Here is a 21,846-nt window from a genome sequence, read left to right as displayed (position 1 = left end):
GAGGCTAACCAAACCATTGTCAATTTCCTGGATGTGACGCTAGACCTGAAGAGTGGTAAGCACACGCCATACATGAAACCGGGTAATGTGCCATTGTATGTACACCGCAAATCTAATCATCCACCATCCATCCTGAAAAATATCCCTGAATCGATCAACAGGAGACTGTCTAAAATATCATCAGACAAAGAATCTTTCGACAACACCAAATCTGCATACCAGGATGCCTTGAATAAGAGTGGATACCATTACAATCTTACATACAAAGAAGAACCACCTAAAAGGAAAAGAAATAGACAAAGAAACATTACGTGGTACAACCCCCCTTACAGCAAAAGCGTGGATACTAATATAGGAAAATGCTTCCTTAGTCTGATCGATAAGCATTTCACCAAATCAAATCCTTTGCACAAAATATTTTCGAGAAATACACTAAAAATTAGTTATAGTTGCATGAGTAATATTGGTACAATAATAACAAACAACAACAAGGCTAAATTAAACAACTTAAACCCCAGTGAAGAGAATAAGACAAACTGCAACTGCAATAATAAATGCCCGATGAATGGTAGTTGCAATGATGAACACATGGTATACCAAGCGGAAGTCATTACATCGGACACAAAACAAACTTACATCGGGCTATGTGATACAACATTTAAATTTAGATATAGAAACCATATTTGCTCGTTCAAAAACCAACGCTATAAAAATGCAACTGAGTTAAGTAAATATATTTGGAACTTAAAAGACCAGAACATTGAGTATGAAATCAAATGGAGAAAGGTAAAACAAGCTAAGCCATACTCCAATACCAACAAGAAGTGCAACTTGTGTTTGTGGGAAAAGTTTTTTATCATATGTAGACCAACCATGGCAACGCTCAACAAAAGAAATGAGCTAATTTCGTGCTGCAGGCACTCTAAAAGATTTCTGCTATCCCACATAAATTAAACACGTATACGCGCGCGTAAATACGCGCATCACGATATGTTCCATTCAGAATGCCTTTGTTCCATTTTCTCATTACTCTAGAATGTATTGGTTTGTATTTGGCAGTTGCCTGATGACTGCATCGCAAGATGCACGAAACTCTGAGTAGCGAATAAATGTTTTAATCTATAATCCAGCTCCGGACTTTCATCTACCTATAGCTCTAGTTCAACTATTGAGCACTCTGCCAGTCCGATGAAGACATCAATCTACGTCCTGCTCGTATATATATATATATATATATATATATATATATATATATATATATATATATATATATATATATATATATATTCTAGACTTAGATGTTTTTCTTCCGTACGACGTTTCGCTCTACAGCTAGAGCTTCTTAAGGTTCATCTAAAGAAAGTAATGGAATGTACGGATCTCAGTATACTTGTAAATTGCAAGATAAAAGTGAAATTTGTTCGATTGAGCGTGCACAGACATTAAATTAATGTTATTGAAACTTTCAAAAAATACAAAAATATCAAATCTACAAATGAGGAATGTCAATTTCAAGGAGATGTGAGCATCAGTTTTCAATTGATAAATACATATTGTCGCAGGAATCTGTTAGCTTCGCAGTAGCAGGGATTCTGTAAGCTTTAGCACAAAACCCTAATTTTTTGAACACAAATGTACATTGACTAACAAACAAATACTGACAATATTGGACACATGCTCAACATGGGAAGAAATTGATACTTACTATTGTTCATTAAACGCAGTTATTGTTACTCCTCGATCTGCAAATGACAAATTATCATAGTTAATAGAGAGCATATTGTCGAAAAGTAGTTGGACGAAAAATGAAATCAGTTTCAAGTAAAATGTATGCCGTGCATGTTATTGATCGTGTATCGCTAATAAGGAACTTTATAATCATAATAGTGATAGTGCAAAGAAATGCTGCCGGAAAAGCAAGCTAATTACACATCAAAGTAGATTTGCCTGTGATAAACTAATTGGTCCCTGAAACTGTCGTAGCAGTCTCCTTACATTTTGAGCAAATCGTAACTTGTTACACGGCCACTTGTTTGAACCAGGTTTGAGCGCTCTTGAGTTGCCATTATTTTCACCGCTTCCTGTCACACCAACCCTTTCGTTCCTACCTGTTACCCTCCTTGGCCTTCATTTGGCTTGAACGCATGTACCGACATACTAGTACAATAGCAACTGCTGCTATAATTAGACCACCGACGCCAATGACAATCCAGACCCAGGGTTGCGGGCCCTCTACCGGTACTGGGGAGACTGTTGTATCTGTAACCTCTGACGTCGGGGTCGTCTGGTCTGTAATAAAACGATCAGATAGGACCAATGAGTTTCAAAGAACGCCTTTATTATGAAAACATACCGCGCGTGATTTATCTCGGATTTAATTTGTCGGGGTCTGTCTGGTCTGTAATAAAACGATCAGATAGGACCAATGAGTTTCAAAGAACGCCTTTATTATGAAAACATACCGCGCGTGATTTATCTCGGATTTAATTTGTTACTTGTCCATGTACTTCAACCAATAAGTTGGCTGGGACATAACAGCTTGTCGCATGCTGAACGCGCGTTCAGCACGTGACAAGCTCCATAACAATGGCAACCAAGCATTGTTTAATTGCCGTATGAAGTATGATCAATGTAAGACAGTTTTTTATTACATGCCTTGTATATCGAACGTCGCACGCTCCATAGGATTCAATGGTAGCTCGTTGATGACGTTGCGGGCCGCATAGTCATCAACTGGATTGAACGTGAACCGGAACTATTATCACCTTGAAAACTATTTGATTTAAAAATGTTGAGATTTCATGTTTTGCATAGGAAAATCCGGTTTTTGGAAAATTTTGCAGAAAAAACCGCATAACAGTAGTTTAAATATATCAATGCGCCATTCAATGGTATCAATCGTTCAATTTTTAACGGTTTTTTGTCTAAGATGGGATGCCTCGGGGCAGGAGACCATTTGCCCTCCTTACGTCGGGCAAATGGTCACCTACCCTCGGGCACATAGTCCCATATTTGGGCTATAATATATAATATTTTACACAATAGCCTTCACACTGTCAATTTACATAACGACCCTAAAGTACTCCTTAATTTTGAGCAAGATTTAAGAATGTATTTGTAGAATTTTTAAATTCTACACATTTAACCGGAAATTTTATCCACGTTTATTAACTACAAAATTTATCAGTGTTAAACACGCGTTAATGAAAGATATTTGAAAAATACTCCATTTAATATCAATATTATAGCGGAGTTTTACTATTTGTCTCCTGCTGCGTATTGCTCACTTAAAAGTTTTACCGCACTCTTCCTTAGCGTGTGTCGAGTACAAAAAGATAGATAGATAGATAGATAGATAGATAGATAGATAGATAATAGATAGATGAATTGATTGATTAATCGAATACTAATTGCCCTTAATATGTCTGACCCGCTTGTGAACGCCCCGCCTTAGTGAAACGAAAGCCATAAAAGATTCCTTTGAAATGAATTTGTTGACTTAACAACAAGAACAGCATGTGTCTCAAACATCAACTCTGTGTTCAACTTTCTCAGTCGACCTAACAAATATTCTGTCTTAGTTTGGCTATAATGTGTATACTTTGTCATGCCAGATATGGTATGCGGGTATTATTATTACACAGGAATATAGTATTAGCCATACTGCGGTACTATCTGCGAGGCTATTCGTGACGTCATCAACCTGTATGACAATGTTCTGTTTCAGAATGTCGTCTATAGGAGAAGCGCTGTGTTGTTTAATGAGTATGTGTATGTATACCTTACAGTTATCGTGCTCATGACAAGATTTACAATCAATAATAATGTTCACATACATAAACACCACTGAACAGAGAGAAAACGCAAAGCTTACCAGATATTTTTCTGCACATCGTATCTGATCCATTCCACGTCCCGTCGGCTTGACAAATTCTCAAGGATGGGGTATCGGTCAACTGGAAACCTTCCTCGCATTCAAACTCAGCCACACATTGGTACCATGTACACGATATAATGAGAAAGGCATTATCTGGGATCTCCAAACGGCCACAGTCAACGACTAAAAATATACCGACAAGAATAATTAATTATGAAGTAAAACAATTGAGACAAGATGGAAGATTGGACTATTCAAACCATTCTTGGTAGAGGAATTATCGTGTCTTGATGGAATTTGATGGACAATCCGAAGCAATGACTAACATACAATACAAAGGCTTCAGTGGTTACGGTGGTACATGTAGCTTAATGACAGGCAAATATATGAAAAGATTAGAGACCATTCAGACAGACAGACAGACTGACTAAAAGCTTCAATAGTCTAAACTTAAAACATACCTCTTATGGAGAGATTTTTTTGATTAATATTGTTCAGCGCCAGTGAGTGTCCCTATTGGATAGTAGGCACTTTAAAATGTTATGCTGTGTTATATTGTTTTATTACACCTCACTCATTTAGCGTGCACTGCTATTGGTTAAACACGACTCACGTGACATGTAAAAGAAAGTGATGATGCCCTCTGCGAACTTGATGACGCCCTCTGCATTTGATATTACATGGATGACGTCATTTTACTTACTGCGCGTCCTTTCTGCGCAAAACAAATTGTCGTTCGCTTGTTGTACGTTGCAGTTGGCAACTTATGGTTGCAAAACGTCATGCAGAGCTGTCACCGGCACAGTTAGACGATATTTTGATGCAAGTAAACAGCAAACGAACGAAAATGGCAATAAGGAATGCAATTTCTGTGTTCGGCGACTATGCAAGCAACAAATTTGGTTATACCGAGGAGATCGGCAAACTTTAGCAACAACCCTAGACTCGGCACTGACAACATTATACGCTGAGGTCCGGACTCAGAGGGCGAACTGTATTCGAAGAAGTCTTTGTGTTTTTTGTTTCTTTGCATGTTTGCTTGTTCGGTGCAATAAAAATAATAACACATGAGAGCTAGGGTATTATCACGATTTTTTGCCTGCCCTCAGCCTGGTTGTCATGATCGAAATACTAATGATGCCCTCGCCTACGGCTCGGGCATCATCAGAATTTCGATCATGACCACCATCCCTTCGGCAGGCGATAAATCGTGATATTGCCCTCGCTCTCATGTGTTATTATTTAAATGTTATGTCATGTTATAAAGACAGACGACAGACAGACAGATAGACAGACAGTGACAGACAAATGGCTGAACAGACAACGGATAGATCATATAATTTTTGTTTGGAGATCGATAAATTATCGATATAACAAGTTACATTTAAAGAAACTATTGTAGTAACTTTCAATAATGTATACTTCTATTTTTCTGACAAACATGCGCATTATTTTCTTCTCTTATTTTTGTTGAATAATGAAAAACAAGGCATTGACCTTACCAACACCACATATTGTCTAGAAAATGCAGTGCCACTGTTGTCACATGAATTTAGCGACTGAAAATGTCAATGTCAATGTCAATCCATTACACACACATGCAAGCCGTGTTGAAACTTTGGAAAAGTAGAACAACACCTTGCAGTTTAAGCTAACAAACAAGTGTACAAAATTTCAGATTATTTAAGGAATTTCGAAGAATATAAGACCAGATATGAACTGAATATGCTCACGTCTTTTACAATAGATCCATAGTAGTACGCTTCACAGAATGATGGATATCCAGTAAACAGACTAGAAAATTTTAGCATTTACTCAACAGAACAACCTGACCTACTAACGTGACCCCTGAATGGAAGGAATAACTTTGAGTTTGACAAAATTACAAACTTAGTTATCAAGCATTGAAATTGACTGCTGATGACTCGACATGTATTGACATTTATCAGACACTACTGTACGCATGAAATAATACAACATGACATGAATTACTGCATATTTTTTGACTGTTATGAAGTTGTGTAAAACAATTGTACCTTTGACCTGTCTTATATAAACTGACAAGACAACCAGCAAGGTGATGTTACGCAACATTTGCAGACCTCAGGATAATCGATAACCAAAACACAAGAGCAAAGACAGACGTATATTCTGACAGCAGTTCAATTGAGCACACGACCCGGAGTGGAAGACAGACTTCTGATAAGACCAGCCAAGTATACTGTCTACTGCCAGACTAACTATCTCTGACGAGGATTTATTGTATTATGTTTTTCAATATTCCTGTCAATAAACGCAATTCATACCAATATAATCGACATTCGTGTGAGGCGTGTAAAAAGAACAATTAGATATATGTTTCTATCATTATATGTAACAGGTTTCATCAACTTTCGCAGAGTACTCTCAGAGTTAAATCACTAATTACAACATTTTATTTAATATGTAAGTGAGCTAATTATTAACTTGACACGCCCAATGCTTCTCAGTTCAATTAAATATTTATCAGATCAATATCTGTATCAAGTTTCATCAAATGTAATGCTGTAATTTTGGAGTAATATCACTAATTACAAAGTTCATTAAAAGTGCAAATGAACCCTTACTTACATCCACACAACTAAATGCTTTACACCACAATTAGATATCTGTCAGATCAGTATCTGCAGCAGATTTCATCACATTTAGTGCAGTTATTTCGGAGTTATATAACTAATTAAAAAACTTAATAAAATATGCAAATGAGCTACTTGTTAACTTGAAACTGCCAAATGCTTGTCAGTGCAATTAGATATTTATCAGATTAATATCTGTACTAGATATCACTGCCTTTGGTGCCGTAATTTCAGAGTTATTACCTAATTACAAAGTTCATTGAATATGCAAATGAAGCCTTAATTAACTTAACACTACTAAGTGCTTTACACCGCAGTAAGATATCAGTTAGATCAGTATCTGCAGCAGAATTCATCAAATTTGGTGCAGTTATATCGGAGTTATATGACTAATTATAAAACTTCATAAATATGCAAATGAGATAATTATTAACTTGACACTGCCCAATGCTTCTTAGTGTAATTAGATATATATCAGATCAATATTTGTTGCATTTATAATCTACTTTGGTGCAGGAATTTCAGAGTTATGTCACTAATAACAAAGGTTAATTAAATATGCAAATGAGCAGATAATTGACATGACACTCACAGTATCATCATAATGTTCTGAGATTGCCATCTGTGAAAAGTTTCATGAAATTTTATGCAGTATTTCTTGATATATGTCTACACTGTCATTACCGTCTCCATAGGGAAACCATTGTACGGAAAAAATTATATCGCATAACTTCATTAATATGCAAGCCACACTAACCAAAATCTAATCAGTTCTTGCAAGTAGCATATGGTACCTGTGTACAAAATTTGACTTGAATCCGTTCAGGAGTTTTTTTGGTTATCGTGAAAACAGACAGATAGACAGACACACATACTAACACACGTGTGAACACGTAAGCTAAAATGTAAATGTGACTTGACAGTATTTCATATACTTCGACATCAAATAGTATCTTCATTAAAGCATTGGTAGAAAATAATTGGCCGTTCGCTTACGCTGGCAGTTTGGTAGTTCAACATTCCATCTTCCATCTTCTAGGCAGATACTTTCAGTTGATCCAGCCAGCTTGAAACCGACGTCACACCTGAACACAGCAACACCGCCCTCAACGTATTTGCTGACAGTTCTGCTACCGTTAGTTGGTGTTCCCGGGTCGCCACAGCTCACGACTGATATACAGAAAATAAACAGAGTGAGATCTTCCGACTAGAGAATACTCTGATGTTAAACATTACTATGTTGTATAATATTACACGTCATTAAGGCGATAAAGACTCTGGTGAAAATTACACAGCGTAAAATAATTGCTTTTTTCGTCCACAAAGCTTAATATAAACTTGTCCCGAGCTACCCCTTTGTATACGAGCTTTCAAAACTTAAACCTACATATTTTAAACCATCGATATGTGGGACTCGAGCCAGGCTGTGTGGCCTCATTGGGGAGTTAACATTACGGAAAACAAGGATTCTGTAAACGCCTACAACTACGTAACGCACTGGCAATGAAGAGATCAACATGTCTTCGGTACGTATTCAATGGTCCATCTAAATCAACACTAAGCTTACTTTCATACTTAAATACACATGTCTGTCCCCATTAAAGTAAGTATAGATTTTCTTCAATTAAAATTTATGATGCAAGAACAAGAACGAACCTTTCTTTGTGCTTTCAACTAAGCTATCAAACTCTGCAACGGCCTTTTTAGAGATGCCCGCGATACGCTCGTCTCCACCAGTGGCGTGATAATCGAAGATACACTGAAAGTTGTCACCGCAAACAGCGACAGCGTTCTCAGGAACAGAATCAGGAATGTCGAAGATTGGAGTGTAATCGTCGTCGTTGATCTCGTCAAAGGACTTTCCTGCGCCGTAGAAAAACATCGTCTCTGTCTCAGGAACAGTCCCTGAAAGACATAAAGTAAAACAAACCTTAAAACAAAGTTTTGCAAGAAATAATGAAATACTTCAAAGTGTTAAGAGAATTTTGGCATAATTATTTCGGTTGAGATTCAGTCAATATCTTCAAGTGATGCAGTGTCATTCAGTGAAAGACAATTAACTTACCTATTTGTTCATAAATATATTTGAAACCTTTATTTGTCGGTTCCGTTTTCATGTTTTGTTACCATCCTCAACCATGATACTGTTGTGAACAAGTTGCAAAAATACATAAATCGTTTGAAGATAATAAAATATTGATGCGGGATACTAACATTTCATGCCAAAGTCATAATGAATTGCTCGAAGAGAGGAGTTTACTGGAACTAAACTGCCATCCGGGGTCATTAGATCGTCATCCGGGTTATCATTCCAAAGTCCCATCAACCCCTTGGTATTTCCTTTCAAAGATGGCGGACCAAAGAACATAAATGACATCAACATGAGTCCCTCAGTGGCGGTAAATTGCACGGAAATTTCGGAATGGTAGAAGCTTATCGTGACGATGGCTTGCGTTGAGTTTCCGTCACTTGTCTCATCCTTGATGACAAAAAAACCTGCAAAACAATCACATTGGCGTAAAACATGTCAGTGTATAATCATTAAGGCAATATTACTCGACATGCTTGAAAATATCTATTTCATTTCAATGTTCTTTACCAGTATTTACTGTAGGACGAAATTTATAGTTCTGTGACAATTACTTTTGTAAAAAACCATCTATTATTAAAAGGGTCGCTTTATCTGTGAACCTTCAATCATGCCGAAAGAAGGTTTGATTGACACAAGATGAAGATTATCGCCCGCAACACGGCAAGGTTTACATTTATGTGACACCCAAATCCCAACTGACCAACATCGCTTGAGATCATGGTCGACATTGTGGAGAGATTTCTCCAAGAGGTAAAAATCTACGTTAAGCGAATTTGTGGTCTTAAAAATGATATTTAAGCGTTTATATTATCAAGAAATGGTGCTTTGGAAGGAGTATTATACAATATACCTGCAAAATCCCAAAAGGATGTTTCTTCAAAGTCCAATCTCTGCCAGGTGTTGTTCATGCCATCGCTTGCGTATATCCAGCAGTCAAGTAACCGCCGTTGATTGACCTGCACTTGAACTCTGTCAGAGTGTGATTCTTGCATCACCATGGCCGTAAAAACAGTCGCGTTTGTACTACCTTGAAAGAAATTTACAAGATGGCATGGTATATAACACTCAAGTACAGAACAGCAAACTTGATCGTCTATGAGATTGAGAACTACATGTAATGCAGTGGTAAAGCTTACTTAATATAACTCCATTGCTTTGAAGTTTGATGCATTTTCATCGTTTTTTCTACGCCTATAGAGTACATGTTTGTGGCCTGATCCAAAATCGTGTCAAAATGCCTTGTGCTCAAAGCGTCTGCACAGCATGTTATGTGGGGTTTTCAGCAAAGCTCTCGATATGAATTTTAAGCCAGACTAGAATTCAATTGCCTTATCTGTAATATCGCCTATTACGCACAATACTTTGTGTTCTGAAGATTAATACACGGTACTTCAACAAAATTAATCGAGAAAATGAAGAAGGAAAATAATCGCAATCATACCAATCCATAATCCAATAACACTAGGTCAGAATTTGTAAGACAATAGTTGTAAACATAGACACAAAACAGCACAGAACAGACAGTAAATAGACGGTGCACAAACAAAGTCAAATTCATTAAAGAAAGATATTTGGACCTCTGGCCAAAAGACCAAGAAGTGATGTTAGGTGTTTCGAAAATAGTAAGCGCATCCTGCCCCACATGTGGCACCCGCCATATATCAATCTGTAAGTCAGATAGGTAGTTTTTGTTTTCTTTATACTGAAAGTGATGGAAACATGGAACGTTACAGATATCTGCGTTTTAGGCTTCTACTTGGACAATGTCAAACACTCTTATTCATACTTTATCGAAAGTTGCCAGACCAGTCTAAACTTTCATATTATCACAAAGTCCTGTTCAGCAATACAGTCCCTCCTCCCACAGTTCACTCATCTGTGAGTACAATGGTGACAGCTTACATCGCATCCCATAACAGTCAAGTGTGGTTCGATACACGGTGGCCGCTGTGTGGTATGCATCCATTTGTGTAATGCATACCGTATCTAACCATACGTAACTGTACATCCTATACAGTAATCTATAGTGTATTTTACCTGTCTCCAGCGTTTCCATCCTTGCTTGCATCGTGAATGTGTTGTTTGTGGTCTTCAGCATATAAAACTCGCCGTGTCCATTGAACGTATACTCTGCTCCGTCCAGTGTCATGATGTGGGGATCGCCAACACCGCCACCTAGAACGTATTAATGTTGAGATATGTTACATAGTTTTGTTCATATTGAGACTTTAGAGTTGACATGCGTGCACTACTAAATAAGGATTAAATGTGCCTCTGTGGCTGCATGAAATATCTAACTATGTGCAACTTCCTGCATAGGAGGAAGTTCCATTTTCTTGCAAACGATAGATGGCTAACGTTCAAGTTTAGAGTGCACTTGTCTTTTGAAATTATACATCCACATACCTGGTCTTGGAGGTTCATAGTTTTGGCAAAGGTCTGATGGTCTCCTTTCGTAATAGTAGCCACAGTGTTCTGAAGACAAGTTGCAACAGTTCTCCCATGGCACAATGTCTGACAGGAAATAAGATAAGTACGGCACCTTTCCCTCAGATTTGTAAGGGTGCACCCCTCCGTGATGACGTCTGTGGGCTGTACCGCCACTGTTTTCCAGTTCCTGGCCGTTGATGATGTTTCCTCCGTCGTCATAGCAACACTTTTGCCCGGCACCATTAACGCTGCGAGGCGCAAACATAAGCATGATATAAGTCGCTCTTTTTCATGGTAAACCTGGAGTTGTGACTTTGAACCTGACGATCACTTTCAAGCTTGACCGTTTTAACTTTTCGTTGACGAGACAATACAGCAACATACATCTATTTCATAAAGTTATATACTGTATGCTGATGTCAATTTTCAGACAGGTCTGTCGCGAATGTGTCGTGACAGTCATGCGTCGAGAAATCTGTGAGTGCTTAATGTTATTGTGCTAGACATGCAAAATCAAGTACCATTATTTATCGGCTTCATTGCAACATAATCATAAATGAAAATAATCTACATATCATCATTTTGAAATCAAAACTGTATGCCAAGTGATTTTGAAAAAGTGTAATTGTAAGGATTACAATTCCCTCCTATGAAAACTCCCACTCTGATTTCCCAAAAGTTTGACCGATTGCATCCAACTGCCCGTTGACATTTCGTCCGTAACAAACTGACATATGAAATTATACAGACTGAATACCATGTACCTTGCATCGTTCACCCGTACACAGTGCACAGCACTGGGCGTCCTGAAACAGAAGTCACCGCCATTGCTGAATCTTTCATTACAGTGCGGATCCGCCGAGTAGCGCCCTCGATCCACCCTTGCTTGCTGTAGCGTGCACGGACAAGGCGAGAGGTCTTCGAGAAATTCATTACGGTTAGATTCTTCGGCAGAAAATGCCCAGTCTTTGCACAGTTGGGAAGCTTTCGTGGTTTTGTCCCATTTCAAGTTGTGAAAGTCACTCCATAGTGCCTGCGTGAGGGTCAAGCTGTAAGATAAAGCAAAATATATAAGAAAGGAAAATATAGATTAACATACTCTTGTCTTTTATAAGAGGCATCGTCCTCTTTTCGGCGAAATATAGTATCCTGAAACAGAACCATGATGGCTTTAGAATCCAAACGTTTGTTTTATCCTCTCTGTGTGAGATACAATAACGAATCTTACCAGTAAAAAGTAAATCCTAAAGAGTGGAACACATGGCCCTGAAGTAATGTATGCTTTTTCTGTTCCCCTATACCTTTCCTATCAGGAACATAGATGTAAGCATTTAGTAAGAATTTGTGATCAAAACAGTTTAGTGCTCTATTGTTGTCAGCATTAATGATTTATTTTGAAGGTGATGGCAATTTGATTTTTTCGTACTTCGTTAGGAGCATGATTACTGAAGAAGCAGAAAATAGCAGCGTATAATTATCATTATTAATCTTTTCATGTCATACACGGGATTTGCTCACTTGAAGGGGAAAGGTAAGAGATGACGAACTGATATAAAACCGGCATGTTGAGTTGGAACGCGCCTCGGGGACAGATGTTTGGACTCTCAAACTTTTACAAAATATACCACTTGTGGGGGTTCATTTTAAAGCTCTTGATGTAAAAAAACTTTTCACCGGCTTAATTTTCGAAAATCGGAAATTTTATCATTTCTCCATAGAGTTAACACAGGGTTGGCGGCCATTTTAAATTTTAAATATCGGTCAATCTTAAGTTATTTGTTTCTCTAATACTAAAATTTGCACTGCGCCCCCGATTTTTATTCTTGATTTAAAAAAAGAATGGCTGAAAGTTTCATTACGGAAAGTTTGAGCAAAAATTTAAGTCTTTCACCTTCGAGGCGCATACTACCTTAACCATAATCACTTTCATTACAGTCTGAGGGGAAAGACAATGGTGAAAAACACCTCTGCAGTGACAATACACTTACTCTGCAGCTTCGACTTCAACAATTTTGATAACGCCAACCTTGTACTGATGTCCATCAACACTCTTCTCAAATGTAAACATCCCTGCGTCGTTTTCAGTTACTCCTAAGCGTTGTACATTTTCGAGAATGACACTGTCACCGTCCTCTTTGTACCCGAACAGGTGAATCGCCACCTTCTCCACTTGAAGGACTTTTGGATCCCAGGTAATAGTCAAGGAATTTGTCCGGTGCCACCCATGGGCCTCTTGTCGTATAATGGAAGGCGTGTAGTATTCGAAGCTTACTGAAATTCACAAAGGAAGGCGAAGAAACCGTAACAAAAACTGTAGGATTCACGCTCTAACATTTGTCATCGTGTTCAAAAAGTGCTTTTTGTAAAGTACTGCCAGGAAAAACATAAATAGGACAAAAAGAAACAACCCTGTTATTTTAAACTTAAACTAAACACTTACACACACTTTATAACTGTATATGTATCTATGCGTTATATATGTACACATCTCTCATATATATATATATATATATATATATATATATATATATATATATAATTTATTTATCTGTCTGTCTGTCTATCTATCTATCTATCTGTCTGTCTGTCTGTCTGTCTGTCTATCTATCTATCTATCTATCTATCTATCTATCTATCTAGCTATCTATCTATCTATCTATCTATCTATCTATCTATCTGCATGTATCTCTGTAGGAATCGATGTATAACACGATTGGAACTAATTTGGGATAATTGGATCTTCATATTTTTCAAATTTCTCAAAAGTGTAAGGTGCGCTTTAGTTAAATATTGCAATATTACAAATCACTCATAAAAACAAGTGTATAACCTAAAAAGAAAAGCAAATGAGCTTACATTTGCAGATTAAATCGACATGACTTCACCATCCAATTATCCGAAATTAGTTCTAACCGTGTTGTATATAAACTTATCATTTCTGATGAAATGTGTGAAAGTTTTGTTTGTGTATAATACATGTATAAATGTACATATTTATTTATCTTTGCAAATATATATACGAATATATATATATATGTATATATATATATATATATGTATATGTATATATTATATTATATATAAATATATAAATATATTGAGATATATAATATATATATATATATATATATAATATATATGGTGTGTGTGTGTGTGTGTGTGTGTGTGTGTGTATAATGTTTGTGTGCGCTGACTGTATAAATGTATTCACTTTTATATGTAAGTACGTGTTTCTATATATCTATGTATGTCTGTATCTATGTGTCTTACCTACGGTGAAGATACCCATATAGTCACCATTCTGTAAACCTGACACCGTCATACGAAACTCTAACCGCCCAGTCTCATAGAGAGTTGGTGTAATACAGCTAGCTTTCAGCGGACTCTCGTAAAGGCCATCCACTTCAATGTCACCGAATCGGCATGTTATAGTGTCCGATGGATCAAGGCACGGTCCGAAAACCATCACTTTCTCTCCCCCTAACATTGATCCTGACAGAGGGTGTATGACCACAGATCCTGCAATCGAACGCAAGGACGTTAATGCCTATAACAAGTTTGCATGAGGCTTATTATAAATGTGAAAATCTGTAAAACACGATTGGAACTAAATTGGGATAATTGGATGGTAAAGTAATATCGATTTAATCTACAAATGTTATCTCATCTGCTTTTCTTTTATATTACACACTTGTTTTTATGAGTAATTTGTGATATTGCAACATTCAGTTATAGGCACCTAACACTTTTGAGAAATTTGCAAAATATGAAAATCAAATAATCCCAAATTAGTTCCAATCGTGTTTGCAAATATTTTTCATGATTCTACTAATTTATCACTCGTAAAATAAGGGCTACCTATGATGACAAGAGCGATTATCCGCATTTCGTTTCTTTCTGCGTTTTTTTTCTTTGTTTTGGATCGTTTGCGTGTTTGTTTGTTTGTTTGCTTGCTTGCTTAGGCACAGTGGAATGTAATTCATAGCAAAGGTGCAGAAACCTGGATCAGCAAAATCTGAGAGCAAACTTATGCATTTAGGAGGGCCTAAGTGGTGCCGTGATCTACTCCGGACCTATTTATGTGCACAACAAAACAGCCTGGTAGGGTATGATAATGCAAACAGAGTAAATGATGAACGAGCCTACATCTATTGCCTCGCTAAAAGTGTGACTGGAGGGGTTTTTGTTAGTGCGCCCCCAAATAGAAAGAAGAAAAAGAAACGTGGACGAGTAACAACTATGAGTATTTCGCACAGTCGGGCAGAGCATTCTAGGTTAGAGTAACATTATACACACCGCCCGTATTGCAGCCTGCATCTTCAATATCAGTGTCGTCAATGCGAAACGTAAATCTGCCGGTGACATTGACATTGGACCAGAGATCAATGTTAACGATATCATCAGTTCTAGAACCTTCGACAGAGTGAGAGGTATTTCCGTCGCCGCCATTGAATCCAACCTGCACGAAATAAATCAACCATTGCATATTACCCTCTAGCAATATTATCATCATCATCAAACTCATCATCATCATCATCATCATCATCATCATCATCACCAGTCGATGTGTATATTTGCCGTGATGATAAAAGTAGCAATAACGAAAATTTAGCATTAACAATATTTACGTAACTTTTATCAGAATGAACAAGACGCGAGTAAACAAGACAGAGAAGTTCACGTACCATTGCTGGTGTTCCACCCAAACCCGTGTCAGCATCACCCTGAGTGGCAGCTCCAGTTGTCCATGTGATCTTACCGTAGTTGAAAATGGCGAACGAATGCCTGCCATTTGTAACCAAAATACACTGGAATGTGTTGCGCTATGAAAATTTAGAACGGAAATAATGAACAGTTACATGTAAATGACTGTATCTCTATACGCACCGCTATTTTAGGGTTTATAATATAGGGCTGAGTCCTTGGGGTCGCTCCAGGGGTTAAGATTAGAATTTCCTTTGTATTGATTCATGAAGTAGGCATAAAGGATAAAATACAATTAACTGTTACTTGCTATATACGTTTACACGAGCACTATGCCCTGTTTACCCTTGACGAAAACATTTCACACACGTACACGAAGCCAGATCCTGCAGGTATAGATTTTCCGTTCATAAAATGTTGAACGTAGATTGGCAATTTTAACCATAAAATCAACCTATTGTGTTTAAAAAGGGAAGTATTGTGCCATCATCATCGTTGCTGCCCAACTTTCAACTGCAAGCTGAAACTAGCCTTCTGAAAAGTTTCAATTTTTGCATCTACTTATTGACACAGAGGGCGCTTTTCTAAAATTCAATCCCAGCCTTCTTTGCGTCTGTCCTCGTTCATATGCACAACAGCTTTCTCTCTTTTTTTCTATTTCTTGGGCGCGATAGTAACAATATTTTGTATCAGTGACAATGTGGATGATAATACCTACCAGCAAATAAAAGAGATATACATATTATCAATGGCGAGTTAAAAAATAATACCTTGCACGTTTCGTATCTATTTACAAGCACTCGAAAAAAGATGGCGGCGCCAATTTAGTCGGGTATACTTCCGGTTGCTTGTATAGTAAATGATGAATCTGCGCATGCGTAGTCAGTAAGCCGCTGGCGCGACTATAATTTGTTGACTTTTCAGACGCATGAGAAATTAACACATTGCAGTTACAATTAGCTGGGATCATTTAAAGTAATGCTGTTTCGTCATTAACTCCAACTTTACTTGGATTCATGTGTTTTTTTTTTCTCTCAAGTTGTCGCGTGAACAGCAGGTGTACTTCAATATATACTTTGCGATGACATAGGTATTCACAGGACATTGATAATGTTCAAAATTTTAGCAGCACAATACAAGCTAAAAAATCCTATGTTAATCACACATAAGCTTATTTTAGTAACATCGCGTTACCAGTAAATAATTTTTATTTGTATTTTCATGATCATGAAGCCTTGCCCAGACGTCTAGATGGGACGGATAGCTGCAGGTGACAAGCGCATTGTGTGTACAGGACTCGAAATTAATTTTTTTCCCTGGTAGTCCACTTGGGTTACCATTTTCTGAAGTTGGTAGCCCAATGACAATGGCTGGTAGCCCATCCATATTTTTCTTTCAGGGATATCTTTTTTCGTTACCCATGGCATAGACTGCCCAGACAAGGAAATGCTATTTTCTAGATTCTGCTCATAAAGTGAATTTTCTAGTCATTTGATGTGAATATTGCACACCTTTAATACCTAAGGAAACAGGTATAATGGACGATAGTGATACTCAAAAGTTTGGTGATCTATTGCAACCCGTTTTACTCTCAGAGTTGTCTGCAAATTTTGATAGTCGTCATGATAACGATACGACCTTCTCAGCACTGAGACATACCGTAGCAGGGCTAAAAGTAGAGCATGGGCCTTTCTGTAGGGAGAAGGCATAATTTCCGTGTAATTGTGATTAATTATGCAACGAAAATGCGTTGTCATTGCCATCATTTCCTGTATCTGTCATTCAAGTACTTCAGTTAAGATATTGAAACTTTGTTGCGAAGTTCCACCGCACGACCGGTCGTCTTACTCTTTGTAATCTGTGTAACAAAGTCAAAGTCTGGCCTTTCTGTGTCCAGCTGGGTTTGACCATTAGTCCGTGGGCTGGAGGGGCCCACCGTGCATCCCCCACATCTCTACTACATGGGATTTTTTTCGTTCTTTAGGACCTGCTGAACAAAAAAAACCCGATTTTAACATTGGATATTTTGGGATGCACTACCTATCTGGGCTGGTTTCTGATTAGAATGTACCGCGAAAAATGGCGAAAATGAATAAGACGACTTTAAAATGAATTTTTCTGCCAATTTGGAAATTTTTTACCCAGAATACCATGTAACAATTGTGATTTACTTTTTACGAAGCAAAATTTTGACAGCTTTTTGTGTTTACATTATTTAATTCTACATATTGAACAAAAAAATAAGTGTTAACATTGGATATTTAACAATACACTACTTCTCTGGAGTCAATTTTGAATTGCGTGTATCGGTATGGGGTGCGCAAAAGCTGGGGGTAGGGGTACAACATTCCTTCCCTGATGAAGTAAACTGGCTTGAAATGCCATATACCTTATAGTTTTAGAAAGCTTAGATACTGGTCTTTCAAGAAGTCTTTAGCAAACATTGTTCATTAAATCTCTACATTGCAATATGCAATATCTTCTATAGTTTTCATGAAATGGGACCAAAACTTTTACCCCATACCCCACAGTTTGATGTCGTAAATTACTGTCAAACCTAATCTCCATTTCTGCCTATTATTTACCAAGACATAGTACAAAGGGCAACGATTTGTATTAAATTCATTTTATTTTGCTACAGGAACATGTTGGAAACTTGAAATGAACTTTTAACTGAAAACATATTGGGATGCTGTAGCTGTAACAGTCATACTTTTGAAGGGTATCGCAAAATCACAGAATTGCCGATTCGCTTACGTTTATGTAAAACGTTTCTTCTTGTGGGTCGTCTGCTGAGCTTATATTTTAACAGGACCTGGCCTGTTGGGTTTCATTAGAAAGACATTTTTTTAGCTTTAAAATGTATTGCAACATGCAACATCTTCTATAATTTTCATGAAATATGACCAAAACTTACCCCTCACCCCAAAGTTTTATTTAGCAAATTATCGTCAAACTAATCTCCAATTCTGTCAATTATTTACCAGGACATAATAAGAAGGGCAATGATTTGTATTAAATTTGTTTTATATGCTACAGGAACATGTTAGAAACTTGAAATGAACCTTTAACAGAAAAAATATTGGAATGCTGTAGCTGTAACAGTCATACTTTGAAGAGTACCACAAGATCACTGTATTGCCAACTTGCGTACTTTTTGTTAAACCTGTCTTCTTGTAAGTCGTCTACGGAGCTTATTTTTTAACATAACCTAGCTACTGAGTTATCATTAAAAAGGTAATTTATTCTTCTTTGATATGACATGTTGTAAAATACAATATCTTCTTTAGTGTTCATGAAATAAGACCAAACTTACCCCTCACCCCTAAGTTTATATTGCCAATTTGTATCACAAATAATCTCAAATTCTACCAAACGTTTTACCTGGACATATTACAAAAGGCAATGCTTTGTATAAAATTTATTATATTTGCTACAGGGACATGTCACAAATATAAAATAGACTTTTAACAGACCCAATATTTGGATTTAATGGTTGTTGCTGTTATGTTTTGAAAGGCACTGTTAAGTCACAATATTGCCAACTCGTATGTGTTTTTGTTAAGTGTACCGTCTTGTTAGTCATCTGCTGAGCTAACTTTTTACTATAACCTAGATTATGAGCTACCATTAGAAAAATAATTTATTTTGCTTGAAAACGACATATTGTAATATGCAATATCTTCTATAGTGTTCATAAAATAGGACCAAACTTTACCTCATACCCCGAATTCTTAAACTTCATCTAACGTAAGTTTTCGAACAGATGTACATGTAGTTTGCAAATAAAACTAAAGGCTTGGGTAAGTTTTTTGATATTTCATTACAACTTAAGATGATAATGCACTTTATGATATGCTAAAATAAAGAGTGATAAAAACTAATTGGAATGATACCCTACAATCTGGGTCACGTACAAAATACAGGTTGGCAGATAACTTTCATGGAAACTTGTTTAATAAAATTTAACGGGTTTAAGCAATATATATCCTGCAACCCTTCAAAACATGATGCTAACAGCAATTAGATTACAATAATTATCCTGTTAATGGTATATTTCATAGTTTGGAATTGTCTCTTTAACAAATGATATAGGTTTCATACAAATTTTGCCTTTTTATAGAATTTATCTAAATTGAATTCTAGTTTTGACAGTAATTTGCGACATAAAACTTTCGGGTATTGGGTAAGGTTTGGTCCTATTTCATAAACTATATAATATATTGCATATTACAATACGTCATTTTAAAGCAAAATAAATTGCCTTTCTAATGACAGCCCATAATCTAGGCTATATTAAAAAGTAAGCTCAGCAGATGACTTACAAGACAACAAATTTAACAAAAACATGTGCGAGTCGGCAATACTGTGACTTCACGGTACCCGTCATAACATGCCAGTAACAGCCACTCAATCCTAATATTTTCTCTGTTAAAAGTCTATTTCATATTTATGACATGTCCTTGTAGCAAATAAAACAGATTTTATACAAAACATTGCCTTTTGTAATATGTCTAGGTAAATAATAGGTTGAATTTGAGATTAGTTGTGACGGTTATTTGCGACATAAAACTTTGGGGTATGGTGTAAATTTTGGTCCTATTTCATGAAAACTATAGAAGATATTGGTTATTGCAATATATCATTTTAAATCAAAATAAATTGCCTTTCTAAAGATACCCAATTAGATGCGTCATGTTAAAATATAAGCTCAGCAGATGACTTAAAAGAAGACAGGTTTAACAAAAAACGTATGCGAGTCAGCAATTCTGTGATTTTGTGGTACCCTTCAAAATATGACTGTTACAGCTACAGCATCCCAATATTTTTTCAGTTAAAAGTTCATTACAAGTTTCTAACATGTTCCTGTAGCAAAAAAATGAATTTAATACAAACCATTGCCCTTAGTATTATGTCTAGGTAAGTAATTGGTAGAATTTAAGATTAATTTTGACAGTAATTTACTCAGAAAATTGATAAACTTAGGGAAAGTCTCAATTCTTGTACTGATACCATTAGCTCAGATTATCCTCCGCCAGGTTGTTCACTTTTATCTTTTAAACCTGTGAATGTCAATGATCTTTTAAAGCTAATTTCGCATTCATCTATGAAGTCCTGTATTTTAGATATTTTACCCACAGAGATTCTTATACTATACATTAACGAGCTTTTACCTTTTATTACACATCTTTTTAACATTTCACTGTCAAGCGGCATCGTTCCAGAGATGTTTAAATTGGCAATCGTACGACCTTTGATAAAAATCCAGCTCGCGATCAAAATAACCTCAGAAATTACAGACCGGTTTCAAATTTGTGTTTTCTATCGAAATGTCTGGAACGTATTGTCACAGATCAGTTAAAGGGCTATTTGTCAGAAAATAATCTGTATTCAAAGTATCAGTCAGGATATCGTAGGTATCATAGTACAGAAACAGCCCTTCTTCGTGTTCATAACGATGTCATGATTGCCTTAGACTCTCGTAGGGATGTCATTATGGTCATGCTAGATCTATCAGCCGCCTTTGATACTCTAGACCATGAGATATTGCTCCATAGATTACAATGTCAGTTTGGAATATCCGGTCTAGTGATTCAGTGGCTGAGATCATATTTGACAGACCGGGTTCAGCGTATTTCTGTTAATTCAACTATTTCAGAATGTGCTGTTTTAAGGTATGGTGTTCCCCAAGGTTCTGTACTGGGGCCCATCCTGTTCACTTTATACACTACTCCTTTAGATGACATTATTTCCGCTCAGGGTTTAGATTACATGTTTTACGCAGACGATTCCCAGATTTATGTTGTTTGTAAGAGTCCTGAGGACGTTAGGTTAGATCTTGAACAGTGTGTAGCGAATATTCGTCAACGGATGACGTCAAATATGTTGTTTTTAAATGATAATAAGACGAAGTCATACAATTTTCATCACGTTTTCGCAAGGATAGCACAAAACTTGAATCTTTGAGCGTCGGCTCATGTGATATCATTCCATCAACATCACTTAGAAACCTAGGAGTGTTACTTGACTCTGACGGTTTTATGTCTAGTCATGTAAATAACTTATGTAAATCGGCCTTTTTTGCCTTGTATAAATTAGGCAAAATTCGTTCCTTGATTGATGCAAAT

General features: G+C 36.7%; 1 protein-coding gene and 1 long non-coding RNA gene across 2 annotated transcripts; both read right to left on the bottom strand.

The window, feature by feature from the left end:
- Window positions 1-1,287: 1,287 nt before the first annotated feature.
- LOC139132226 (sushi domain-containing protein 2-like) lies at window positions 1,288-14,303 on the bottom strand. Its single transcript, XM_070698616.1, has 13 exons — window positions 14,285-14,303; window positions 13,003-13,285; window positions 11,779-12,063; window positions 10,991-11,262; window positions 10,622-10,759; window positions 9,435-9,611; window positions 8,707-8,988; window positions 8,149-8,397; window positions 7,489-7,662; window positions 3,875-4,060; window positions 2,109-2,289; window positions 1,706-1,742; window positions 1,288-1,353 (listed from the first exon to the last, which is right to left on the bottom strand). Exons 1-12 carry the CDS (start codon window positions 14,301-14,303, stop codon window positions 1,715-1,717), a joined length of 2,274 nt encoding a protein of 757 aa, XP_070554717.1. The 3' UTR covers window positions 1,288-1,353; window positions 1,706-1,714.
- Window position 14,304: 1 nt separating this feature from the next.
- Window positions 14,305-15,860, bottom strand: LOC139131443 (uncharacterized). The gene is made up of 3 exons (XR_011552125.1): window positions 15,700-15,860; window positions 15,311-15,473; window positions 14,305-14,533 (listed from the first exon to the last, which is right to left on the bottom strand). It is a non-coding gene; the product is annotated as an uncharacterized lncRNA (long non-coding RNA).
- Between the last annotated feature and the right edge of the window lie 5,986 nt (window positions 15,861-21,846).

Source organism: Ptychodera flava, chromosome 4 (assembly GCF_041260155.1).
Source record: "Ptychodera flava strain L36383 chromosome 4, AS_Pfla_20210202, whole genome shotgun sequence".
Classification (NCBI taxonomy): Eukaryota; Metazoa; Hemichordata; class Enteropneusta; family Ptychoderidae; genus Ptychodera; species Ptychodera flava.
Note: the sequence above shows the minus strand (reverse complement) of the source record. Positions and strands in the feature narration are given on the sequence as shown.

Coding starts and splice junctions, on each gene's coding strand:
- LOC139132226 (XM_070698616.1), bottom strand. Junction 10,760..10,990: donor CTATGAACCTCCAAGACCAG/GTATGTGGATGT, acceptor AATACGTTCTAG/GTGGCGGTGTTGGCGATCCC. Junction 4,061..7,488: donor TGAACTACCAAACTGCCAGC/GTAAGCGAACGG, acceptor GTATATTTTTAG/TCGTTGACTGTGGCCGTTTG.